We start from the raw sequence: 25,176 nt of genomic DNA, 5'->3' as shown, positions 1-25,176 counted from the left end.
TGTTGGTGTTGATGACGATTACCACCACTTGAAAAGTTGAAGTCCCACTCGTCTGACGGCGAGCATTTTCAGAGGGATCCTCTCTCATTTCAGAATGATTTCGCCAGGGGTAACCGGCTTACACAGTCGGCTTAGCCAGGCCATCGCATTCGGGCATACGCCGGAGTGAAAAAATCCGAAGACCCCCCAGCCGGATTGGACAAGCAGCCTGAATACGGAATAGTTACAGCCTAGAATGCAGGGGGCTCGAATCTCAGCCGCAAACTTCATCACGTCGAGTAACTATCTGCCCGCCTCACCTGAGAGTTCGCGAGCAAGCTGGCTGGTAACAACAAACAATTGCTGTTGCTATCTAGGAATCCCCAACCCTATACTCCGTATATGATTTCAGTTTACTTCCAAGAAACAAACCCCACCAACAATGCAATACAATGCAAAATAGTACTAAAATAAAAGAAGACCTTTCCCCTCTCTTTGATCATTTCATGCCTTCTTCTTCAGTAGTCTCGGGTACGACGGCGCCCCGGGCTCGTCAAACGTTTCAATCAAGGCCGCCACAGCCGGATGCAGCCCCGCGGCAATGGCGCGACGCATCCACTCGTCCATGGGGATCACCTCGTAGGGCTGCTCCTCGCGGCCGCGATAGCGAGCAATCTCGGTAGCCATACGGTGCATAGGAATCACAACGTCGCCGACATTGTTGACATAGGTTATACCAGTAGAAGAAGAATGCAACAGGCCGGCCACGACGTCGGCGCAGACGCTGCGCACATAGACCAGGTCGAAGCTGCCCTTGTTGTAGTGGACGCGGGGCACGGCGGCGATGGCGTGGGCGTAGTGCAGCAGTGCGTTGACCCAGTCCAAGCCGGCGCGGTCGTTGGTGGCGTCGGCGCCCTCGCGGATGATGGTAGACGGGCGCTGGATCCAGATGGGCAGGCCCGTGGCGGCGTGCACCTGCTCCAGCATGCGCTCGCACACCCACTTGCCGCACATGTAGCCGTGCGCGCCGTCGGCGGGCGGTTTCTTGTTTGTCGTCATCACGCTGATCTCCGGGAAGGCGTCCAGCCCGGCGAAGAGGGCCACGCCGGCGCTCGAGATGTAGTGCAGCGGGATCATGCGGCGCACGCACAGGCGCACAAGGTGTTTCGTCGACCCGACGTTGCTGTCGCGCACGGCCGAGTAGTACTTGAGGTGAGACGTGTCGGAGCCGTTGTGGATGACAGCGTCGGCCTCGTTGAAGATGGCCGTCTCTTGCTCCTCCGAGAGCCCGAGCCGCGGAGCGCTGAGGTCGCCCTCGTAGTAGACGATGCGGTCGCTGGGCGGAGCGGGGAGCTCGCCCTTGGCCAGCCGGTCGGCGAGTTGCCGCACGGCAATGCAGATCACTTTCTCGATCGACGGCTCGGCTGCGAGCGTCTCGAGGAGGTGGTGGCCCAGCAACCCCGTGCATCCGGTGAGCACCACGACTCTCGGCGTCGGGTTCGGCGCCTTGAAGTTGGGGCCGTCCACCGCCGGACGCGATAATGAGTCCGGCGGCGGACGGGCCTCGGCTTCCCAGTCGATGCCAGGAATGACTCCCTTGGCCGGCGGAGTAGCGCTACCGGGCGAAGTCGCTGCCGTATCGGGCTCGGGCACCTGTCCGTTCAATGACGTGCCGCTCGACGGGGTGGCGGCCGCGTTGGTGTTGCTGTTGGTCTCGGAGCCGCTGTCGTCTCCCTTCGCGTCGGCCCGGACCTCGGGGATCAGCTCGGCGGGGATCCCTTCGACAGCAGCCTCGACGAGCTCCGACATCTGCGCGTCGTTGGCCATGATCTTGAGCACGGGGATGCTAACCTGCAGGTTCTTGAGGAACCACGACCGGATGTCGACCGAGATGAGCGAGTCGAGACCCAGATCGATGCTGCGCATGTTCATCATGTCGTCGTCGCCCGTCGAGATCTGCAGGATCCTGCGCAGCTGCGCGGCAAAGGCGCTCTTGACCACCCGGAAGACGTCCTCCTCGGAGCGGCACGCCTTGAGGCTGTCCAGGATGGACGCTGCGCTGGCCTTGTTCTCCTTGCCCCCCTTGCCGCCGTCCGCCGTCTTGCTGACGATGAGGCGCGCGAACTTGGGGTCGCTGTACCACTTGGGCATGTTGGGCGTATCGGGCGCGATCTCGAGCAGGCCCGTGGAGATCTCGGGCCCGTCGGGCGAGTCCGGGTATCCGGCTTCCATGGCCTCGGCGAAGATCTGGTGGAAGTCCTCCTCGGACAGATGGGTGAGGTGCGTGTTCGCCACCGTGAGATCGAGCTGGCGCGCCGACTGGGTGATGTAGCCGACGCCGATGATGGCGCCCACATTGGCCACGCTGGACACCAGACCGCGCCGTCGCCGGGCCGCCGCCACGCCGCACATGCCCATGTTCGCGGCCGCGTAGTTGGCCTGGCCGACGTTGCCGATGACGCAGTTGATGGACGACAGCAGCACGAAGAAGTCGAGGTCCACGTCGTGGAAGATGCGGTCGAGGTGCATGCTCCCGAGCACCTTGGGCCGGATCACGTCGGTCACCTGCTCGTACACCATGTTGCGCACCATGCCGTCTCGGAGTACCATGGCGCCGTTGAGCACGCCGACGATGGGAGGAAACGTGTCGACAATGGTCTTGTGCACCGCTCGGAGGGCAGCCTCGTCTGTCACGTCGCTGTAGAGAGCTGGAGTTAACACTACTAGTAGAAATAAAGTTCCCATGACTTAAGACTTACCAAGACAGCGTCCGGATGGTTACACCCTTCGCCGCGTGGTTGTCGATCCATTCCTGGTTGATCTTGGGGTTGCGGCTGGTGAGGACCAGATACCTCACTCCGCGGTCGATCATCCAGTCGCAGAGCGAAATACCGAGCGCGCCCGAGAGACCGCAGAGCCAGTACGTCTTGTCGTTCTTGAAGAGCGGAATGATGTCGAATCGAGTTACCCGAGCAGGGACCACAGTTGCCGAGGTCCAGTCGACTACTGCCAGCGGGTCTTGGGGACGTGCTTTGCCGGCGATAGTTTCCAGGGGCACCGCTGTTGCTGACTCAGTGGCTTGCTGGCTCAAATTCTCCTGAACATATTGAGCGGCCGCCGTGAGTGTGTGTCCCAGCAGTTCATCGGTGGAAGTGCCGAATTCGACGGCATGCGGCAAGTAGATGGTGCCGGCGGTCTCCCTGCGAGAGTAAGACGGCAGCGCCGAGAGGAGCGTCTGCTCGTTGGCTGATTCGTGCCCGGAGAAGCCGACAAAGACGGCAATATCCGCTGGGAGTAGCTGGCTCACTTCCGCCTTTCCGGCATATTGAGGCAGCTGAATCCAGGAGCCGGGAAGATTAGTACGGGGCGCTTCATCCGAAGTACTGCTACTAGTAGTATCCGCCACGAAGGTGACCTGGATCTGTTTCTGCGCAGCCTGGGATTCGATGGCCCGAGCCAATTCATCTGGCGCGTTGTGCGTGACGATCCTTTGTCCGGCAAACAAGGGCCCGACGATGGCTGCGGCGATCAGCTGAGCGGCGGCGAGCCTGAGAATGGTACTCTCGGAGAGGCTGGAGGAGGCGCCAAGGGGCACGGCATGCTGCACGGGGAGGTGGAGGACCGAGGCAAGGGACGACACGAGCGTTAGATACCGAACACCCTCTGGGGCCGCACCGATAGCGAGGAACCGGTGGCCGATTGGGGTCTTGATGGCAGACAAGATGGCGTGGGTAGTGCGCAGCTCGATACTATCGGGCCTAGAAGGCAGAAGAAGAAAGTCAGTATGAGTTACTACTACTGGTAGTAGCACCTCTCCCTTAGGGGAAAGGCTCAGTCGAGGGCATACCTCGACCTTCCTACGCGCTCGTCGTATCTCGACAGCTGCCTGACGCAGCAGGTCCCAGCCCCACCATCCTGCACCAGCTCGACCACCGACTTGCGCACGTCCACTTCGTGGTCGATGAGCCTCCGCGTGGAGTTCAGGCGGTTGTTGGCCGCCGGAATCGTGGTCAGGCGAGGCACCAGCTCGCGGCCCTGCTCGTCCAGGATGATCTCGGGCTCCACAGTGTACAGGATGTCCCGGCTCTGGAGCTGTTTCGAGTTGAAGCGCACAAAGGCCTCGACGACGGTTTTGGCGTCGATCTGGCTAATGTCGGGTATGTCCAGATACTGAAGGTGCAGGTCATCGTCCTCGTGCACCGCCGACCGCCCGAATCCGACCGTCATGTTGTGATATGGCTCGTCCCGGAGCCGGCCCTTGGTCAGCCAGAGCACCGACTTCTGGCCCTCAAAGAGGCGGCGGAAGCTGTACCACCTCTCGGGGGTGATGTCCTGGAACACGGGGTGGTCGAGGTCTGCTAGGCTGATGATTTTGCTGCCCTCGGGGCTCACGACCCTGTCGACGTCCATCTGCTCGAGCGTGGAATACGCGTGAACCTGACAGCCGAGGCCCGTGAGGATGTTCTCCACGCCCCGGGCAAGCTTCTCGACCGCAGGCGTCTGACCGCCCACGAGGACGACGTCCTTGACAGAGTTACCAATGGGGACGGACAGCGGGTCCCGGGCCAGCTCGATCCGAGCATCGACGGCCTGCGTAACGAACAGCGTGATGCCGAAGGTGTCGAGGAGCTTGGGGGGAGACATGGTGTCGATGCCGGAGAAGCCGTTGCGCTTGAGAATGTCGTCCCACTGCGCGGCGTTGACGAGCGGCGACAGCGTGCGGCCCTCGTCGACACCTCTCCACCAGCCGGGCAGCGTTCCGAAGATGAAGCCAGCGCCCACCTGCATCATGCCGTCGCTGCTGCCCTCGCCGATCAGCAGGAATCCGCCCGGGCGGAGAAGCTTGCGCAGATTGCGCACGCTCTCGTCGAGCCGGGCCGTGGCGTGCAGCACCATGTAGGCGACCACGACGTCGTAGGTCCCTTGCGCGAAGCCCTGCTCTACGGGGTCCCGCTCGGCGTCGCACGTCTTGAACACGATGCGGTCCGCCCAGGGGGACAATGCCTCGGCCGCGTTCTCGAAGAAGCTGGAGGAGATATCGGTGAAGGTGTAGCTGTCGAAGGTCTTGCCGATGGCGTTGAGGATGTATTTCGTAGCACCCCCCGTGCCGGCGCCTGGAAAACCGAGGTGAGATGTGATTAGCTCTGTGTGTCGCTCCGAAGACATGTCATAGGTATCTTACCAATCTCGAGAAGGTTCAGGTGAGGGTGGCGGTCCGCGATCTGCTTGACGACGCTGCCCAGCCACTGCGCCGACTGCATCGTCCCAAACCCGCGGGCGTAGTATTCATCCAGCAGCCCGGATTCGCGGAAATGCTCCAACATGGTGGTCTCTCCGTTAAAGACCCGCGGCATGACCTCGCCGACGAGAAGCATGATTCGGACGTCGGAGTTGTTGCCGACTCTGGTGGGAAGGTATTAGTATTAGTATTAATACTAGTACTAGTAGTCATCTGGGGGGCCTTCGGGGCTGGCTTCATTCACACTTACCCCTTGGCCTCTATCTCATCCAGAATGTCCTGCAGCGTATCGTTTCGCCACTCGTCCTTGGCGAACTTGTTCTCGCCCCGGTCTAGGAGGCCCGTGATGTAGCGGGCATAGTGGAGGTAGTGGCACAGCGGAGCCTCGGACCTGGCGGGGGAGTCCTCGGGGACATCTCGGTCGAAGCGGCGCAGATAGAAGTTGACGATGCGGCTTAGGATCCACATCACGTCTCTCTCGTACTGCGTTACGGGAATCCCCTCGGCAGCGGCGTAGCCGTCCGGTTTCGCGGGCACCAGGTCCATCTTGCAGAAGATATTGTGGTCGTCGCTGGCCGCCGCGCCCATAGGCTTGAAGAGTACGTGGTCCACCTGCACAGCGGCGTGGCGAGAGCCGTGGACGTAGATGTTGACGTTGCCCGAGAAGCCGGATCCAGGGCTCGAGCGGTCTTCGGGATTGCAGGTCGAGTCCACCTCCATGAACTTCAGGTCAGCCTCCTCGCTGACGACCTCCTCTGGTTGTGCCAATGCCGAGGGGTTCACGCGGATCTTGGAGATGGTGGTGGGAAGATGCAGGTTCCGCAGCTGCTCGTCACCCGGGTAGCTGTACGAGACCATGATGGACTGGAACGCGGCGTCCAGATCGACCGGGTGGATCAGCAGCCCCGCGCAGTCGGGGGTCGACGCCCGCTTGGCCACGCACGCGGCCCGCCCCAGCTTGCGCTCAAGCGTGACGAGGGAGCGGAAGGGCCCGCTGAAGTTGTACTCAAGGCTCTCCATAAAGCCGTACAGACGGGCCTCCTCGACCGGGATCATGTGGGGTGGCTTGGGCTGCCGCTCCGGGAGGAGGTTCGGCGAGGCATCTTCGCCCAGGAAAAGGCGCAACTCGGCGTCGACGGCCAGTGTGAGGTCGGACGACGCCGTCTCGCCGCCCAGCGCTGCTGAGTAGGTGAACTGGGCGATGAGGCAGTCCGGCTGGTTCGGGTCGTGCGAGATGTGCGTGAGCTCGACCAGCACCTCGATCCCGGCGTCGTTGTTGCCGCTGAAGGCGACAGCCTGGTGGATCGTCATGTTGCTCAACTCGATGAGCCGGATGCTCTTCCTAGCGGAACCAGCAGCGAGCACACGGGCCGCCTCCAGTGCGGTGGCCACGTATCCCGCCGCAGGGAAAACGGTTTGGCCCTGCACCGTGTGACCTTCCAACCACTGCATCTCGCTGGGCTTCAGCATATTCTTCCAGCGCAGCGCCTGGGCGCTGCTGTCAGGGGTCGGGTCGCCGAGGAGCGGGTGGAAGGCCGGCTGACGCAGACGCATGTGGCGCGACCTCCGGGACTCGTGCCAGAACTTGGTCCCGTGGTTCCACTGGTATGGCGGCAGGTCCTTGAGGACGCGGAAGCGGAAGCGTGGCTCCGCCCCGGAACCCCCGGACAGCGCCGCCTCACAGGTTCCCAGTGCCACCGATCCCTTGTCCAGGTGGGACCATAGGAAACCCAGGGCGGTCGAGAAGGCTTCGATGGCGTGGCTTCCTCGTGACAGCGCGCCTTGGTAGGGGAGCGGCTTTTGGAGCACCTCCTGGATGGTCTGGCCGGCGGGGCTCTTCAGCGCTGCGTGGGGACCCACCTCGAGCGCGGCGTCGAAGGAGGCACCTGACGATGACGCTGACGATAGGGCCGCCTCGAGCGCGCGCGAGAAAAGCACCGGCTTGACCATGTTCTGCACCCAGTATTCGTCGCTGAGCTCGGGCGAGTACTCCATGGGCCGTCCGTCGAAGACACTGGAGAACCATGTGCAGGGGGGGTGCGATGTAGGCGTGGGCTGGCGGGCCTTGATGCCGGCACGTCTCATGCCCTGGAGGTAGGGGTCGGCCGCGGAGACCATGTGGTGCGAGTGGTAGGCATTGTCCACGCGCAGCCGGCGGTGGAACTTCTTTTCCTCCTCCACGATGACCTCGAGCTCCGCGATGGCGTCCTCGTCGCCCGAGATGGTAACGCTGGTCGACGAGTTGACGGCCGCCACCGAGATGCGCCCGGAAAAGTCGGGATCGTTGCAGATTTCGGCGGCGTCGGCGGCCGAGGTGCCCACGGCGAGCATGGCGCCGGCGATGTGGCTGCCGTTGGGGCTGCGCGCGTGCTTGCAGTTCAGCCCGCGGTAGTAGGCCACACAGAGCGCATCGCGCGCTGTCAGAAAGCCGGCGGCGTACGCGGCGCCCACCTCGCCTCCCGAATGCCCCACGACCGCGTCGAAGTGGATGCCGGCCGTACGCAGGAGGTCCACGAGCATGATCTGCACGGCCGTGTTGAGCGGCTGGGAGATGGCGCTCTCGCCCATCCGGGAGACGGACGGCGCCGCCAGGATCTCGGCCTCGAGCGACCAGGACGGACGGTCGGGCACAGGGAGTTCGCCGAGACAAACCTCCAGGTCGCGGATGATCCTGGCGGCGAGCGGTGATTCTCTGATGAGCTCGGCCGCCATGCGCGGATACTGGGCACCCTGGCCGGTGAACACGCCCAGCATCTTGGGAGGGCTGGGAGAGCCTTCTCCGCCGCGTTTCAACAGCGTCCTCGTGCCGACGTTGCTGTCCTGACTCTCCAGGCGCGCTAGGATGTTGGCCCTGAGCGCCTCGATGCTCGTCGCCGGGAAGGCGGCCCGGTGAGAAAAGACGGTCCGGCGCTCTCGCAGCGTGTATGCCAAGTCGTGCACGTCCGTCTCCGGATGGTCGCCCAAATGCGCGGCATATGCCGAGAGCGTGGCCCGGAGCGAGTGCTCGGATGCTGCCGAGAAGACGAACGGGGTGAACAGCGCCCTGGCATCGGCACGTCCGCGATCCCGATCCTCATAGCTTTCTAGAATAGCGTGGGCATTGGTACCCCCGAAGCCGAAGCTGTTCACGCTGGCTCGTCGCGTCGGGACGGTCGGCCAAGGTTTGGCGGCGCGAAGGATCTGGAGGTTTTGGTAGAATGGCTCCACGGACGGACTGAGCTTGTCAAAAAGGAGGTTTGGGGGGAGGCAGGCGTTCTGGAGCGCCAACTTCGCCTTGAGAAGCGCTGCGATGCCGGCCGTGCCCTCGGTATGGCCGAGTACCGTCTTGATGGAGCCCACGAATAGGGGGTCGCTGTTGCTTGCCCCTTTCTCCCCGCCGAAGAATGCAGTGCTGATTGCCTCTGCTTCCACGGGATCTGAGACCAGGGCGGTGTCAGCACTTATTATTACGATGGAGGCGGAGATTTCAACTTCACTTGGTCTCCATGCGAAGCTCCTAAGTGGTACTTACCGCCAGCCGGTGTGCCTGTGCCATGCGCCTCGAAGAACTGAGGACGGTCTGCCGGAGCATGTACATCGAGCCCAGCTCTGGCGTATGTGCTCCGAATCAGCGCCCGCTGGGCTGCCGCGCTCGGCATGGTCAGCCCGGTCGTCGTTCCGTCCTGGTTGAGCCCTGTTTCGCGGATGATACACTCGATGTGGTCCCCGTCGGCGATGGCCGCGCTCAGCGTTTTCAGCAAGATGGCTGCCACACCATCGCCACGCGCGTAGCCGTTGGCGTCCTTGTCCCACATGCGGCCGCGGCCGTCGGGGGATAGCATTTTAAGCTTGCTTTCGATGATGTACGTCTCCGGGCCCAGGATGACGTTGGCACCACACGCCACAGCCATGCGTGAGTCCCCCGCGCGGAGCGTCTGGATAGCCGAGTGCACGGCCACAAGACTCGAAGAGCAGGCCGTGTCGATGGTAACCGCGGCGCCATGCCAGTCGAAGAAGTACGAGACACGGTTGGACAAGATGGCCCGCGACGTGCCTACCGCGAAATACGTCGGAGCGGCATCCAAGTCACGCAGCAACATAGCCTCGTAGTCGCCTATCATAACACCCGCATAGACGGCCGTGTCGCTTCCCTTCAGGCCGTCGAGGGTCATGCCGGCCGACTCGACCGCCTCGTAGACGGTTTCGAGGAGGATCCGCTGCTGGGGGTCCATGGCGCGGGCCTCGATGGGGTTGATGCCGAAGAACTCGGCATCGAAGGCGGCGGGGTCCTCGTTCAGGAGATACGAGTGCTTCACGTTGGAACGGCCGTGGTGCGCCGCGTCGGGGTGGTAGAAGCCATTCGCGCTGAACCGGCTGTCGGGGATCTCGGACCGGACATCGCGAGGCTCGCGGAGGAGGTCCCACAGCTTCGAGGGGGAACTCGCATCGCCGGCAAAGCGGCAGGCGCTGCCCACAATGGCGATGGGCTCTTGCGGCGCAGTTTCAATCTTGGATGGCATGGTGGCAGTTTGGCAGATGGCGGTGTCTGAAGTGTGTACCTGATGAAGTTGAGTCGGTTCGATACTTGTACTCAGTACAGCGTCCCCGTGATCGTGACGGCACTGAACAACACAGTATTGTTGAACAACTGGTCACTGCCTGCCGGAAGCGTTTGTTTATGGCAGCAACTGATAGAAAGGGGGGCGTCAGTATTTGGTATTTGCGGCCAGCAACGACTCGGAGCCTACGATAACTCAACACCCCTCGAGCTAGGTCGGCGGCCGGATACGGCAAGTCGCATCCATTGTGGTGACTGCATGTTGAGTGCCGTGCTGTGTGCTGTTGCGCTGCTCCGATGCCGAACTAAACCGGCTGCAAGACGCGTGCACCGTACCCGAGTCGGCTTCGGCCTATGTCAAGATGCACCGCATGCGAATTACCCGGTTGATCTTATTGGTGTACGACGTAGCATATCGAAGGGGAGGCCGACGGGCGGCGACGTGCCCATTGTCACCCCCCCCAAACATTATCCATCTGGAGGAGAGACCGGAGCCGGATTCCGGCTCCGAACTCGCATGCAGGACGTGTTTCTATTGCCCCTGAGGAAAACAGCGAGAAAATGGGGAACCCGGCCATGAGTTCCAGACACATAGTCGCCTCTTTTGGAACCATACGCGTTGGTTGCATTTCAGGTTCCTCTTGGACATGGTGAGTCGTGAGTCGTGAGTCGTGACTCGCGACTCGCGAAAATGGATGGACCCTTCGCATTCCGCGTTGGGTGCGAGAGCTACTGCCTTCGTTGAGATAGAATTGTGTAATTGAACCCTCATGACCAGATCATTGACTAAAGAAGGCTTTGGGGATGCGATGATGAGGTTGAGAGCAGATCTTTGGGTGCTCCACAAACTTCCACTTTTGGAAGAAGCCAATTCCACATCGAGGTTCCACTTTACACCACTACCGAGTTGGAAACCAGAAACATGCAGACGCTTCATTTCGATTCCAATCAATGGCTTAACTGGCGATGCCAATCATGCTGCCGAGATAATCACAACAAGCTTCTGCCCCCTTGCCTCCCCGCGCTGCAGCACCTCGACGGCGCGGATGACGGCCTCGAACCCGTCGCCGCACTCGCGGATGCGTTGCGTCGTGAGGGCGCCCTTGTCCAGCAGAGGCTGCAGCTCGGCGCGCCATTCCGACGCGAGCGCGTGCAGGTCCATGTTCGCGCTGCGCGAGTAGACCGGGTGGCCGAGATCGACATCGACCCCCTGCGCTTCAAAGCCCATCACCACCTTCACGCGGACCGACGCCCGCGTGCGCCACGCCGGAGGGCAGTCCTCGAGGCAGGCATAGCGCCCGCCGACCCTCGACAGCGCTGCGAAGCACGTGGCCACCGACTCCGGGTCGGTGATGCAGTCCAGCGCGTGCTTGACGGGCACGCCGCCGGCGAGTTTCTTGACCGCCTCCAGACAGCCAGCGGGCGACGTGTATGAAGCCGTGCCGACCGCGCCGTAGCTCATGACCTGGGCTGCGGACTGGGGCGAGCAGACGGCGATGGGCGCGTATCCAGATCTGTTTGTTGGCGTTCGCCATCATGTTAGAAACAGTGCCAGCAGTACTGGTAAAGGGTAAGTAGTAGTGCCAGTACTGACTGCCGCAACATCTGGATGGCTATGATACCCGTGGCCGTAGCTCCGCCGTACACCAAGACCGGAAGCGGCTTCTCAGCCGGCCGAGACGGTCTTCCCGGCAAGCCCAGTGCATCTTCGGGCGATATGGCCAGACACGCAGTGCCCCAACCGATGGCGCCCAGCGCGGCTGCCCGCGTATCGCTCCAGTCCTCCGGGACAGCGAGGGCGAGACGCGAATCGCACACGGCGTACTCGGCGAAAGCGCCGTTGTACGGGTTGTTGGGGCGGTAAGGGAAGTCAGCACCACATATCCGGGTGCCGGGCTTATAGAGCGCCGAGGGACCTGCGACCTCGACGATGCCGCAGAAGTCACACCCGATGGTGTTCCCCTCCATAAAAAAGTGGGTAATCATCTTGTAGTCGGTCGGGTTCAGCCCTACGGCGCGGACGCGTACGAGGACATGGTAAGGGGTGGGCAGCTCGGGCACCGGCTGCGAGCGCGAGATGGCGAGCGGAACCGCCGACCCGGTTGGGGACTGCTTGGATTGGACCACGGCCGTTTGGACCTTGGGTGCCATCGTTGGCTGAGCAGTGGCTGAGTGAGCAGGCAGAAGGGAGCGGGAGCCGGTGCTTTCGCAGACACTCAAGAGACAACATTGCCATATCTTACTCTTGGTTGGACCGCTGGCGGGGCTGATGTACGGCGCGGTTCGCAGTGAATCCGACGGGAGAGGGCAGATGCTGTCTGGCCGTTTGCTGGCAGCGCAGATACTGGACTGGCGACTCGACAAGAGACATTCGAATTAGGAAACCGAATCCGAAGGGCCGACCGACCGAATGTTGAGACGGGCCATTTCCGGCTGATCCGTACCCGTGTTCACCTTAGCCCACGTCAACTATCGAAAGGTGCGAGGCCCAATCGCCGGAGCGGGTGTGCTGTGGCGGCAGATAATGGGGAAAGCCGGGCGGATGTACTGTACCAAGGTGCTCCGACCTATTATCTGAGCGCCTCGAGGGGTCGAAATCTCACGGGCGCAGAGAGGGCAGCGACCCCGCCTACTACTGCCTGCTGCCACCTTGACACGGCAGCTCATAATCACTTACTTCCATCTGCTTGCGCGACAGAAGCAGTGGAAAGGCGGACGAAAAAGAAGAAGATCCAAGTAAACAAGACAAATATTGAGCAGCACTATGCCCACTATCAGTTCCCTCCAGGGGACAATCCTCGCTTCCGCACCACGGTTGTCACTCCCGTCGCTGGGACTGCTTTTGGTCGGGCTGGTACGTGTATAGCTGTGCCGCAAGCAGATTCACCGACAAGAGTCGAACTGACAAATGGCGTCGAAAAGGCTGCGTCGTACTTACTCGTGCTGCGGCCCATCTACAACATCTTCTTCCACCCGCTCCGGCGATACCCGGGGCCCAAGCTGTGGGCGGCTTCGTCGCTGCCATGGGGCTTCTCGTTCATGAGCGGGTACTGGCACCACCGCGCGATGCAGCTCCATGCCCAGTACGGCCACATCGTGCGCATCGGTCCCAATGAACTCTCGTACGACGTGCCCGAGGCCTGGGAGGACGTGTACGGGCGGTCCAAGCACCGCAAGGAGAACCCCAAGCCGGCGTGGTACCTTAGCCCCAAAACCAAGGAGATCGTGGGCGCGCCGCTCGAGGACCATACGCGCATGCGCCGCCTGCTGGGCTCCGGCTTCACCAACGCGGCCATGCTCGAGCAGGAACCGCTGATCAAGAGCCATGTGGACCTATTCATACAGCGACTGCATGAGGTTACTACTGGTAGTAGCAGTAGTACTGGTAGTAGTAGCAGTGCGGGGGGGAAGAAGGCCGTCGACATGTTCGAGTGGTTCGCGTACTGCACCTTCGACATCATTGGCGACCTGTCGTTCGGCGAGCCGTTCGGCTGCCTGCGCGACTCAATGCTGCACCCGTGGATCGCCTGGGTCTTTGCCAACATCAAGCTGGCCCACACGCTGGTCCTGTGCAACCGCATCCCCTTTTTCTTCCTCTTCCTGCCGCTCCGACAGACCCTGGCGCTCATCAAGGGCTCGGGCTACTTTGAGAAGACCATCAAGGCCGTCATTGACCAGCGGCTGGCGCGCGAGGCCGAGAGGCCCGACTTTCTGCAGATCATGAAGACGCCGAGGGGCAGTTCGGTACGTTTCCAACTTGCCAGGGGCACGGGTTCTCTCGTGTGCCGTAGCTGATTAATATTGTTTTCGGCACTTACGTTTTACTTAGTACATGACGCGCGAAGAGATACATAGCAACGCATCCTTCTTGACGCTGGCCGGCTCCGAAACGACTTCCAACTCCATGGCCGTGGCCGTGTACATGATTGCACTTTACCCGGATATCAAAGCCAAGATTACGCAGGAGCTCGTGGCAACCTTCAGCGACGAGGCCGAGATCGACATGCGCAGCGCGGCCAAACTGGCGTATCTCATGGCCGTCATCGAGGAGAGCATGCGCTGTCATCCGCCGGGGCCAAACGCATTGTGGCGTGTAACACCTGAGGGCGGGAACCAGATTCTTGGAGACTGGCTGCCGGCAAATGTGAGACATGCCCATCCCATCCCATTCCCAGCCAGCTTGTTTTTTCACAGGGTGACCCCTGTCTCTATCTCAGGGGTAAAAACATGGCTAACGTCAACGACACACACAACCACACAGACTGTTCTCAGCATACCGCACCGCGTTATGTATCGCAGCGAGCACAATTTCAAGCGCGCGCAAGAGTTCATCCCCGAGCGCTGGCTGGATTCTGGGGAGGGCAAGGGCACGTCGGAATTTGCCAATGATCGCAAGGACAGCTTTCATCCGTTCTCGTATGGACCACGGACCTGTCTGGCTGTGAAGTAAGTCGTCGTCCCAATCCATGTCTCCATGTCGTCCCAAATTTGGAAAGCATGAAGCGCATGCCGGTATCAGCGGCTGACGGACAACGACCAGCCTTGCCTACGCTGAGATGCGCTACATCCTGGCCCGCTTGATGTGGAACTTTGATTTTGAGCTCGCCGACCAGAGCCGGAATTGGGCCGAGGGTCTCCGGGCTTGGTTGATTTGGGAGAAGCGGCCGCTGTATGTCCACTTGGTACCGAGACGGCTGAAGTAGTAGTAGTACAGGTGCACCACGTGTGTGGCCTTGGTGATCCGGGTTCGCCTGGGAGGGGCGTCCCAAACCCGTGCATCTTGTGGGAATGACAAATATCAATTATCCTGCAAAGTCCTCCCCTGCGCCATGCAAAGCTAAGATTCGAACTGTCAGTCTGTAGTACTCGTAGTGTCCTCCCTGCCTTTGTGTGGTCTGACCATAGGGTGAGTGTGATGTGAATTTGCTATGCACGTTGTCCCGTGTCTCCGGAGATAAGGTTCCCTCGGCTGAGCTTATCATCTCAACTTGGGCCAAGGGGGAGTGGGTCGGCGCCCATGAAGGCAGCGGCTCTGTACTACCACCCACCCAAGTTCGTCCAATATTTTTCTCTCATGATGCATAACCGGCGTGAAGGAGGCGCCGTTACCGGGTTACTGAGTTACCAGCTGTTTGGAAGCGGCAAGCAATGCGACTTGGCATGTCGGTTGATTCTTCTAGGGACCTGCAGTCTGCTGCAGGCCGTTACACCTGGGATAGGTCAAGCTTTTCCACCATTTCTGGGATCCAATCCTATCATGTCTCTAATAACCCCTGTTCACTTGAGACCTACAGTAGGAACTTGAACTCTAACCACTGCGAGGGAGTCCGTCATCGAGGCCTCGGTCCCGGACTGTGTAGCCTATCCTATCCTATATCGGCGAGCAATATTGGCTTACAACCTTCGGTGGGGGCAGGCAGACCTTCCAGTGTTCTTCCTGCTCGTGCTCCCGGTTCCTTTCTACCTACTTAGTCACTTGCGGCACAGCTGACCGCGCCTGCGTCATCCTTTCCGACCGGGTTGTCGGCGCGAACACATGCCCGGCAAGCCCGATGGCGTCCATGACACGCTCGAAATCCAATCCCAAGCCAGAACCAGGACTTTGTCGTCCGCTTACTCGAGTGGCGCCGGCCATGGAGAGACTCAGCCCGTAAGCCGGTGAGCAGAAGCGAGGTAGCCTGGCGTGCGCCCTTCGGAAGGTGATGCCTCTTAAATCCGGCGGATAGGAAGAGGCTCAGCGAAAAGGATGAAGGGAGTGAAGCTTCGAAGAATATAAAGGCAGTCGATGGCCGCGTCGAGAGGAGGATGCGTTTCTCTCGGGTCAAGCTTCAGAGAGCGCAGCGACAGCGACATCTTCGATACACCAGTATCGTTGCTCTTCTAGAAAAACAAATCTCTTGATTCGTGCCTTGAATTCTTGATTTACCTCCCAGTGTCACCCCAAGACTTGCTACCGTTGCAGCGAGATGGCCCGCGTCCACAGCACCGGAGCGGTGGTTACATTGCTCAATTTATTTGCAACCGCTCTTGGCCTCGCCCACGTGCCGAGCTGCAGATACATCCCCGGAGATATCGGCTGGCCGACGCAGAACGACTGGGCCAGGCTCAACAAGACAGTCGGCGGCCGGCTGATCGCCACCAATCCCCAGGCACACGTCTGCCACACCCCGGGGGTCGACCAAGCGGCATGCGACGCTCTGCGGTCGCGTTTTCACTTTGAGGAGGCACCTCCTTCCTTGTGTGTTCCTCATCACTACCTTACCTTAATTAATGGTTCATGCAAGCTGACCTCAGACTATAGCGTGACTCGGCTTAACCTTACCATCACAGAGTGGGACAATGCCCCAACCTAGTATTACCCCCTTTTTTTATTCTTTCTTTTTTTTACATTTCTAAAAAAAAAAAAAAAAAAAAAAAAAAAAAAAAAAAAAAAGGGCAGAAGGAAAACAAATTGGTTTAAAGATTGGTGTGCTAATCCTGGTCCTCTGCAGCGTCGACAAACCAGCTGAGATGATCAATGCCTACTGGCAGAACCAGTCCTGCGATCCATTCGCCCATACGTCGCGGCCCTGCGTCCTCGGCAACTACCCCGTCTACTCGATCAACGTCAGCAACGCCGATGATGTGGTGGCCGGGATGCAGTTTGCACGCAAGCAGAACATCAGGCTGTCAGTGCACAACACGGGCCATGAGTATGTCTCCCTATCCAGCTACCTAATACTAGTAGTTATTACTTGTAGTAGCTCTTCTTCCGTAACATTCACCAGTTTGGTACCTTGCTAATTAACAACGCCGTCACAGCTACAATGGCAGATCAAGCGGCCAGGGCTCGCTCTCGCTGTGGACCCACAACCTGCAGACCAAGGAGATCATCCGCCAGTACCGCAGCCGCGTGTATTCCGGCCCGGCGGTCAAGCTGGGGGCCGGAGTGCACGCCGGGGTGGCGCTGCAGTACGTGGCGCAGCAGGGCTACCGGCTGGTGACGGGCGAGTGCGGCACCGTGGGCGTCGCCGGCGGCTACTCAATGGGCGGCGGCCACAGCCCGCTCAACAGCTTGTACGGCATGGCGGCCGATAACGTGCTGGAGTGGGAAGTAGTCACGGGCGAGGGTAAGCACATCGTCGCCACGCCCGACAAGAATGCCGACATCTACTGGGCCATGACGGGCGGCGGCGGCGGCACGTACGGCGTGGCGCTCAGCATGACGACGCGCATCCACGCCGACGGGCCCGTGGTCGGCCCCGTGCTGAGCTTCACGAGCCCCAACGTCGGCAACGAGACCTACTGGGCCGCCGTAGGCGCCTTCCTGAAGCGGCTGCCGGCCATGATCCAGGGCACGCCCAACTCGATCCAGTTCAGCTTCTGGAACAACCAGTTCGCCGCGCTGGTCGTGATTCCGGACCAGACCAACACCTCCGTCGCCGACGCCCTGCTGGCCCCGCTGCTGGGCGATCTCAAGACCATCGGCATGCCGTACAGCCTGAGCGTGAGCCAGTCCAAGTCGTACGCCGACTACTACAACACGTGGTACGGCCCGCTGCCGTTCGGCTACGAGCCGCCGTCGACGACGCTCAACAGCCGCCTGGTGCCCGCGCGGGTGGCGGCCGACGACAAGGCCCGCCCCAAGCTGATCGACGCCATGAAGCTCACCACGCAGGACGGCCAGTTCCTGGTTGGCTGCTCGGCCGGGGACGCCAACCGCACGCCGCACCCGGACAACGCCGTCCTGCCCGCCTGGCGCGAGTCCGTGGCCATCTGCAACCTCAACGCCTTCTGGAACTGGACGGCCCCGATCGAGCACAATCTCGGCATCAAGCGCGCCATGGTCGACGTCTATGCGCCGGCCTGGGACGCCGCCACGCCCGGGTCGGGCGTCTATCTGAACGAGATCGATCCGTGGTATAAGGGCGACTTCAAGGTCAACATGTTTGGTGCGAACTATCCGCGCCTGTTGGATATCAAGCACAAGTATGATCCGTACCATCTGTTCTATGGACACCATTCGGTGGGATCTGATGAGTTTACCATCGATGGGGCGGGGAGACTGTGCTATTCCGGGCGCTGAGATGGCTTTCAGCATTTTCCTTGGGCAGGAGCGGGTACTACTCCGGTACTAGGGTAGAGGGTTAGAGTGTGGTGGGCTTGACGTTTCTTACACGTTGTGGGCTTTCCTATCACTTCTACTTTTCATCGTGTTATTATAGACTTCAAGTTGTTTAGACTATATATGTTCTCCCGAACGTGGCTTCAAGCTTTTTGTCAGTCTGTTCTTCATCCACGCGCAGTACATTAGGCAGTAGAGTATAAGTGTTAGCGGACGCCGAATGCACATCAATCCGGTCATCCCGCAACCCCTCGGCACGCACTTCGGAATGAATTGCCAATCGGACTTCGCATTACTACCACTAAAGCCATGTGCTTCCCAATGCGGCACCAGCCTGCCAGTCCATTTTTGCCTAGGACAGGTACAATACCTGCGCACTGGGACTTCCCCAAGCAATCGTTAACTTTGCTCAGCGAAATCTCCAACCGGGTGATATCGTCAGTTGTGGAGCAGAACCTAATACTACTAACCTACCATTACACATACTATCTGCCACCATGGCGACCCCAGACACTACGACCAGTACTCACAATGGGACAGCATTCGGGTTGCAGGCCGTTGTGATAAGCTCCTTCGCTCCCGGGACGTTGATGTCTCTCGTGTCCGCGGTGGTCCTGGCCGCCACTACAATTCTGGTCTTCGCGCAGAGGATGGGAGGTGGGGTATCCGGCAAGCAGCAGCAGCCCCCCCGGCTGTGGGATCCGATCCCGTTCGTCTTCAACAGCCTGCAGTTCCTGCTCAACAACGCACAGTTCATGGAGCGCGTGCAAGCCGCCCTCAAGACAAACAGCATCGCCCGCTTCTACCTGGGCCGAGACCTCGTCTACCTCGTGTCGGGCGCCAAGAACGTGCAGGCGGTATTCGGCCGCTCGCCTGCGAATACCAGCAACATCCACGCCGACGACATTATGGTGCGCACCACGCTGCCGCTGTGGTACCGGATGACGGGGCCGGATCTGGAGCGCTTTGCGCGCGACAAGACCGGGCGCGGGCGCAACCCGCTGCCGGGCACCGAACACACGCCGGCGGGCGAGCGCTTCTTCTTCGGCTACGAACATGTGCACAGCGAGTTCCTCGCCCGCGCCCAGTATCTGACGCCCATGGTGGAGCAGTTCCACAGCCAGATGACCGGCGTCCTCGACAACAAGCACCTGTATCCCGCGGGCCAGTGGACGACGATCAGCGTGGTGGACTTCTGCAAGCAGCACGTGGCGCGCTGCGCCCTGTACGCGCTGCTCGGCCCGCGCATGTTCGAGCTGAGCCCGGATTTCGTCGACCGCATGTGGGACTTCGACGACGTCGTCTTCCCGCTGGTCATGGGCCGGAACCTGGGCCTGCCCAAGTGGCTCAACCGCCGGCCGCACCGGGTGCATGAGCGCTACCTGGATGCCGTGCGGCGCTATCTGGACGCGGCGTGGGCCGGATTCGACTGGAACAATGCGGCGTCGGCCGAGGCACGCTGGGAGCCATGCTTTGGTGCGCAGGTCACGCGTGAGGTGGCCAAGTGGTTCCGGGAGAGTGGGTTTACGGGGAGGGACACGGGTGCCGGGGCGATTGGCATCTTGGCTTGGGCGTAAGTAAATTGATTCCTTACAAGTACAAGTACTGGTTGCAACCTGTTACGTCTTCCACGTTAACACTTAAGCTGTCTTGCTCTGCAGACAGAATTCCAACGTCATCCCGACGACAACATGGCTGATGATGGAGATCGCCCGGGACCCATCTCTCTTCCGTGCCCTGCGAGAGGAGGTCGAGACGGCATACACGACAGACCCAGCCACCGGAAGACGCCTGGGGTTGGACCCGCAGAAGGTGGCGGCACTGCCGTTGCTGGCATCGGCCTACACCGAGACGCTGCGGCTGCGCATGAACTTCAACGTCATCCGCAACGTGCGCCAGTCCTTCACCCTAGATGGCTACTTGGTCAAGGGTGGCAGCCTGTTGCAGGTGCCGACCCTGGTCGCCCACTACGACGAGAACGTCTGGGCCGCTGACTCGCACCCGGCGTCCGAGTTCTGGGCCGAGAGGCATGTCAAGTACGCCGACGAACAGCCCGACGAGCAGGGCAGGACCGGGCGGAAACGCGTGTTTGCCATGGCGGGGCCAACGGGGTCCTACTTTCCGTACGGTGCGTCGACTTAATGCTCACCTTTCTTTGCCTTTTCGATACGACCATTAAGTTATTAACTGCTATTGTTCTGCAGGCGGCGGTAACTTGATCTGTCCCGGCCGGCACTTTGCCAAGCACGAGATCATGTTAACCATGGCGCTGTTGGTCTCGCGGTTCGACGTCGAGTTCCTCGAGTGGACCAAGCCGGACGGCTCGCCGTCCGATCGTCCGCCGCGCAATGACCCTCGCTTCAGCGGGGGCGGGGCCGCACCGCCGGACCGCGATATGAGAATTAGGATTAGGCCGGTCGGGAAATAACGGATGCCTACTGCTTAGGTCGTATAGCGGACGCGTCACTGTGGAAGAAGAGAGTACCTTACCTTAGGTGCGCGGGCATATTGCTTAACGTTATTAGTGGTGCACCACAATAAATTACCCCTAGCGCTGTGCCACGTCGTAATTCCCGGACACGTTATCAAACCTGGCTGTTGTGCTTACTGCTTGTCCTACCATACCAAATGCTCGAGTAATCAGCCACTACCACCACCACTACCCCAACTGGGAAGGACCCTCCGAACGCCTCCCTGCACGTTCGGAGTCGGCGTCAACTGCCTCATTAGAAAACCGGGGATTAGGTGACCCAAATGTGACATGCATTCCTGCCATCTTGATCACCTTTTGATGATTCTAGCCAAGCCCCGTCGGCGAGGCAAGGACGGGAATGGGAACAGAGTTGTGGCGTAGGGCTAAGTCGGGTCTCGACAGGGCGTCGGATCTTGCCTTGTAGGTTGCAGCATTAGTCGAACGCTGGCAAGGCTTGGCACCCTGGTTCCCGGTGCTACTAGTAGTTATAGTAAGTTGTATCGCCACGGCCAGATAAGGTGATGACGAGCATTGCCTGTTCTAGTCATCAAGCCGAGAGGACCAACGATTACTCTGTTTCTCCATCCGCTACTCATCACATCCACAGTCACATCGATTCCACAACCATGGCAGCTGTGGCCAACTATCTGCAAGACTCGGAGGTCCACAAGACGGAAAAGCCATACAGGTTCAGCGGGCCGGACCTGGGATTCCCGGCATCCAACGTCGCCTTCCAGCCAAGTGAGTTGTCCGTAACCGATCTCCGGACCGTCCCCCACTTCCGGCCGACCCTGGAGACGCACGGGTTTTGTTTCATCGAGAACAGGTCCGCCGAGCTGCCCGCTCTCGATCATGAGAGCAACTCCAAGGCTTACGCCGTGGAGATGGCGGGGTTGGTCAAGGAGCTTGTCGGTGCTACACGAGTGATCCCGAACCATGTTCTGGTAGGTGACCTCGGTCTTTGTTTTCTGCGGGTTGCTGATCTGCTCGGGTTTAGCTCAGAAGCGCAAACAAGGCACATGGAAGAGCCGGTGTTGGGACCGAGGCGCACATCGGTAGGTTTCAGACAGCCAGGTGGCCGTAGAAGCACGTGCTGGACTGAGCTGTGGACCTGACTTGGTTTCCGCCCAGACACATCCGCTTTCGACGCCTGGGACAGGATACGCGGCATGATGACTCTAGAAGAACAAGAGGGCGTGCTGTCGGGCAAGCTGCGAGCACGGATCATCAAGTGAGACACAAGCGCAAAACTTGGGATCTCGCTAATGGTGCTGAACTAATACAAATCAAAATCTCCTCTCAGTCTCTGGCGGCCTAGGGTCAACCACGCCGAGGACTTCCCGCTGGCGGTGCTCGACCCCACCACGGTCGACCCCGAGAAGGACCTGGTGTGCCTCGATCACATCTCGCAGGTTACGGTCGCCGAGACGATGTACATCCGGCACAACCCCAACCACCGGTGGTACTGGCTCGGCAACCAAACCCCGGACGAGGCCGTGCTGTTCACCCAGTACGACACGCACCCGCCGGCGAATTCGCTGCACTTTGGTATGCCCAGCCCAGCTCTCCATATATCGAGGATCGTAACAGGAAGTTACCTAGTACCGTGTCTGACTTGGGCGTCACAGGCGTCGCACATTGCGCGTTTCGGAACCTGGCGGCCCGCCCAGGATGTCCTCCGCGCCAGAGCGTCGAGCTGCGGCTCACGGTTCTAGAACCGGCTCCGTATGAAAGGGCTGTCACCGTCCTCGACCCGCACCCGCCCGAGACGCGCAAGCAGCCGTGGAATGGGCGGGTCCAGTTCCTGGCGCCGCCAGTCAAGTATGTGCCGACGTTTACGCGGGAGGAGTTGGCGCTTGCATAAGCCACGAGGGAGTAGGCACAAGAAATAGTAATGGAAGAATCTAGAGAATTGGGGGTTGCAGGAATGACAGTTGTGGGAACAGTAACATTACAATAGTATCCTCCAGCAAGGATGAAATAATTGAACAGGTAGTACAAGACAACTGCTCAATTTGATGTGCCTGCTGCATCGCCTCCTACGAGTACCTATCAAGGAGCTATCACCTCTATGATCACGTCGGTTCGTTCCCAATGTTGAGGATTCCCTATGATTCATGAAAATGACCGGCTCGAACTTACATGTTCAAAGACACCTGTAAACTCCGAAGCTTCCCCCTTAACGAAGCCAACGCGCCCAACCCTACCACCCCAACCTTTTCATTAGTAGTACTACCACTCGTATCCTCTGCACTCACCTCCCTGTCATACCACCCCTCATGGCTGACGATAGCATCTAGCAGTCCCGAGGCACACGCGTCCTCCAGCAGCCACCCCTTAGGGTTATACCACCACCGCCGCCGCCACCAATACCACCACCATCTCCTCCCCCTTCACCGCTGTTCCGCCTGGTCGGGGGACGGCATAGCTGCTGCCGCTCCGTGACCTGGAACTCGCCCGGCAGACCCAGCAGCCGCTCGATGGTTTCGAACTGGTGCAGAATGGCGTGCATTAGGATCTTGGTTTGCAGGCTGGCGCCGCCGGGAGATCCGACCGTTCCGCCTGCACTGGAAGTACGTCGCTGGGAAGCAGGTGCGGTGGAGGAGGACGATGACGAGGGGAAGGAGACCAGTTGCGCCAACGCCGGTAGCACCGTCTTCTCCTGATGTTGAATTTGATTTTGATTTGCTGCCCCTGCAAGGTAGACGCTGCTACTGTTGTTGCTGCTGCTGCTGTTGTTGTTGTTATCACTACTACTAGTACTAGTAGTATTGTTATCGCCATGGAATACCAGCAGCTGGTCGCTTAGCAGGTGCAACAGCCGGTCGTAGATGGCCACCAACTGCAGGTAGACGACCAGGAGGTGTAGTGTGACCACCATGCCCGGCCGCGGCGTGCTGGGGCCACCGCTGGTGCTGCTGGTGCTGCTGCTGCTGCTGCTATTAGTATTAGGATTATTCATGCGGCGCTTCTCTGGGCGGTAGGATTGAATGATGGTGAGGAACTCGGCCGAGTCGGCGAGGGCATCAGCTAGCAGGCGTGACGCAAGCGGCTCCTCCGGCGTCGTGGAACTGCTTTCCTCCGCTTGGTCGAGGACCATCATCTCCGGGTGGGTTGGCGTCCCCCCTTGCGTGCGAGCCGGGCTTGCCACAATCAGGTACTGCCTGAGCTGTCGGGACAGATCCAAGCTCAGAGCTGACAGCCGGTGGTTACAGTCCAAGACATGCGTGAGTTGGCTAATGCTTGTTCCTGTGCCTGCGCCTAGCCCTTCGTCCCCGTCCGCGTCCTCGTCCTCTTCGTCCTGCTGTTGTTCTTCTTGGTCTTCATCCTCCCTTAGCCGGTCACCGTCTACAGGTCCGTGTCCCCACGTGGTGCTGCTCACATCGCCCGAATGTAGCAGCGGCGGGACAGCGCCGGTGACGTCGTCAAGAAAAGAAGCAGGGTCCTCGTTGTGGCTGAGATTGTGGATATGGTTGTCGAATAGCGGTGTTAGACCAAACATGTCGAGCGAATCCTCCGGTAGGGAGAAGGCGAAGTTATGAAGGTGCTGGGAGCTGACTGAGCCCACACTCGGCGCTGCATGTGCCACATGGCCCGCATCTGCCGTGGGTGGGAGGAACAACCCTGCCGCAATTGCGTCTACACTCGAGGGCGGGGGCTTGGGCTTGAGCTGCGATGCCGAGACGCTACTGCCACTAGTCCTCCCGCCGCCGCCGCGGCCGGGCGGTCTTGGATAGCTTGTCTCGCACTTGGCGCCCAGGCGGATGCATCGTGAGCAGGCCTCGCTGCCTGGCTCCCTTGGCGGGCAACGGAGCTTCTGGCTGCGGCAGCGGTTACAGGCCGACCGCTTGGACGTCGGGAACGGTGGCAGCGGGAGTCCGAAGGCCGACATGGGGGATTTACTTGGGGTGTTGGTCTCATAAACGAGCTGAGACTTAAGAGATGGGCGCTAATGCTTGGAACTTCGTTCATGGTGCTAAGTCCGAGGTGCTTGCTACTAGTACTAGTTCTAGTAGTAGCAGCACTCTACCGCAATTCCCCGGTTTTCCCTACTTATTCCGTTGTTCAACTTTACGCGCGCAACCATCCCCAGGTTGCGAGTTGCAGCGGGAGCAACCTGGGCTCGACGGGTTACTGCACAGTTCTCTCGAAGCCGGACGGATATTCGACCGCGTTTGCAAGACTGCATGTCGATGCTGACTGCATATTCATTGATGTTATCGTGGTTTATGTGGGGATTGACCGGCAACTCATAGTGCGGGGGGGTCAACAGACGGAGAGAGGAGGGAGGGAGGAGGTAGGCACCGCGCTGCCCCTGAGGACGGCTGTCGATAACAGAGGCAAGGGGCAGTGGCTGGCTGACCGGCAATCATGGATGCCTATCCCGTGTCTGATGGTTGGTTACACACCGGGGCAGCTCCCTGGACAGGAGCCCCTTGACCTTTAACCGGTGTACGCCATCTCGGATGCAGTGTTACACACCTACTATACCCCGCGCCTTCCCGCGCCCATCCAGAGGCATGGAAGCGTGTGGGATGGGCCGCCTTGAGGCCAATGCGCGGTAACGTTGAGCCTGTTGAAATCCATGGTTTTGTAAGCGATAACGCTCGCTCTAGGATGAAACCGATCTGCAGTCCGAATGCCTGTCTTTGGTGACTCAAGCGATTTTAGTGTAAATAATAGGCAGTAGTGAGGGTTGAACATCGCATCCTGCAGTCAGCTCGTGTCGAAGGCCACATGGGCAAATCAAAGATCGCAACGAGTGATGGGGAACGGCTGGTCAGTATTATGACTGCAAGTACATTGCACTTCGGAATGAGCATGTAATCATTATCGAAGTCATA

General features: G+C 60.0%; 7 protein-coding genes across 7 annotated transcripts; 4 read left to right on the top strand and 3 right to left on the bottom strand.

Annotated features, from left to right (window-relative positions):
• Nucleotides 1–136: 136 nt before the first annotated feature.
• On the bottom strand, nucleotides 137–9,872 carry B0T15DRAFT_423888 (polyketide synthase). Its single transcript, XM_062865601.1, has 6 exons — nucleotides 8,730–9,872; nucleotides 5,469–8,634; nucleotides 5,162–5,382; nucleotides 3,827–5,093; nucleotides 2,739–3,737; nucleotides 137–2,677 (listed from the first exon to the last, which is right to left on the bottom strand). The coding sequence occupies exons 1-6, from the start codon at nucleotides 9,715–9,717 to the stop codon at nucleotides 484–486; spliced, it is 8,835 nt and encodes a 2,944-aa protein (XP_062725088.1). The 5' UTR covers nucleotides 9,718–9,872; the 3' UTR covers nucleotides 137–483.
• Nucleotides 9,873–10,596: 724 nt separating this feature from the next.
• Nucleotides 10,597–12,065, bottom strand: B0T15DRAFT_264 (chaperonin 10-like protein). The gene is made up of 2 exons (XM_062863381.1): nucleotides 11,350–12,065; nucleotides 10,597–11,269 (listed from the first exon to the last, which is right to left on the bottom strand). The coding sequence occupies exons 1-2, from the start codon at nucleotides 11,904–11,906 to the stop codon at nucleotides 10,729–10,731; spliced, it is 1,098 nt and encodes a 365-aa protein (XP_062725087.1). The 5' UTR covers nucleotides 11,907–12,065; the 3' UTR covers nucleotides 10,597–10,728.
• Nucleotides 12,066–12,213: 148 nt separating this feature from the next.
• B0T15DRAFT_259 (cytochrome P450) lies at nucleotides 12,214–14,577 on the top strand. The gene is made up of 5 exons (XM_062863297.1): nucleotides 12,214–12,609; nucleotides 12,678–13,499; nucleotides 13,585–13,899; nucleotides 14,017–14,201; nucleotides 14,296–14,577. The coding sequence occupies exons 1-5, from the start codon at nucleotides 12,520–12,522 to the stop codon at nucleotides 14,456–14,458; spliced, it is 1,575 nt and encodes a 524-aa protein (XP_062725086.1). The 5' UTR covers nucleotides 12,214–12,519; the 3' UTR covers nucleotides 14,459–14,577.
• Nucleotides 14,578–15,577: 1,000 nt separating this feature from the next.
• On the top strand, nucleotides 15,578–17,950 carry B0T15DRAFT_245 (uncharacterized protein). Its single transcript, XM_062863111.1, has 4 exons — nucleotides 15,578–15,993; nucleotides 16,057–16,107; nucleotides 16,247–16,447; nucleotides 16,557–17,950. Exons 1-4 carry the CDS (start codon nucleotides 15,722–15,724, stop codon nucleotides 17,818–17,820), a joined length of 1,788 nt encoding a protein of 595 aa, XP_062725085.1. The 5' UTR covers nucleotides 15,578–15,721; the 3' UTR covers nucleotides 17,821–17,950.
• Nucleotides 17,951–18,449: 499 nt separating this feature from the next.
• On the top strand, nucleotides 18,450–20,287 carry B0T15DRAFT_481056 (cytochrome P450; the record flags this gene model as incomplete). Its single annotated transcript, XM_062866000.1, has 3 exons — nucleotides 18,450–19,432; nucleotides 19,521–19,987; nucleotides 20,064–20,287. The coding sequence occupies 3 exons, from the start codon at nucleotides 18,450–18,452 to the stop codon at nucleotides 20,285–20,287; spliced, it is 1,674 nt and encodes a 557-aa protein (XP_062725084.1).
• A 367-nt stretch (nucleotides 20,288–20,654) lies between these two features.
• B0T15DRAFT_515178 (uncharacterized protein) lies at nucleotides 20,655–22,355 on the top strand. The gene is made up of 5 exons (XM_062868168.1): nucleotides 20,655–21,276; nucleotides 21,330–21,387; nucleotides 21,464–21,563; nucleotides 21,636–21,880; nucleotides 21,961–22,355. The coding sequence occupies exons 1-5, from the start codon at nucleotides 20,854–20,856 to the stop codon at nucleotides 22,194–22,196; spliced, it is 1,062 nt and encodes a 353-aa protein (XP_062725083.1). The 5' UTR covers nucleotides 20,655–20,853; the 3' UTR covers nucleotides 22,197–22,355.
• On the bottom strand, nucleotides 22,272–24,721 carry B0T15DRAFT_515176 (uncharacterized protein). The gene is made up of 2 exons (XM_062868167.1): nucleotides 22,667–24,721; nucleotides 22,272–22,628 (listed from the first exon to the last, which is right to left on the bottom strand). The coding sequence occupies exons 1-2, from the start codon at nucleotides 24,222–24,224 to the stop codon at nucleotides 22,471–22,473; spliced, it is 1,716 nt and encodes a 571-aa protein (XP_062725082.1). The 5' UTR covers nucleotides 24,225–24,721; the 3' UTR covers nucleotides 22,272–22,470.
• Between the last annotated feature and the right edge of the window lie 455 nt (nucleotides 24,722–25,176).

Source organism: Chaetomium strumarium (genome assembly GCF_033439665.1).
Source record: "Chaetomium strumarium strain CBS 333.67 chromosome Unknown B0T15scaffold_1, whole genome shotgun sequence".
In the NCBI taxonomy this organism is placed as follows: Eukaryota; Fungi; Ascomycota; class Sordariomycetes; order Sordariales; family Chaetomiaceae; genus Chaetomium; species Chaetomium strumarium.
This window is presented reverse-complemented; position numbering and strand designations above follow the sequence as displayed.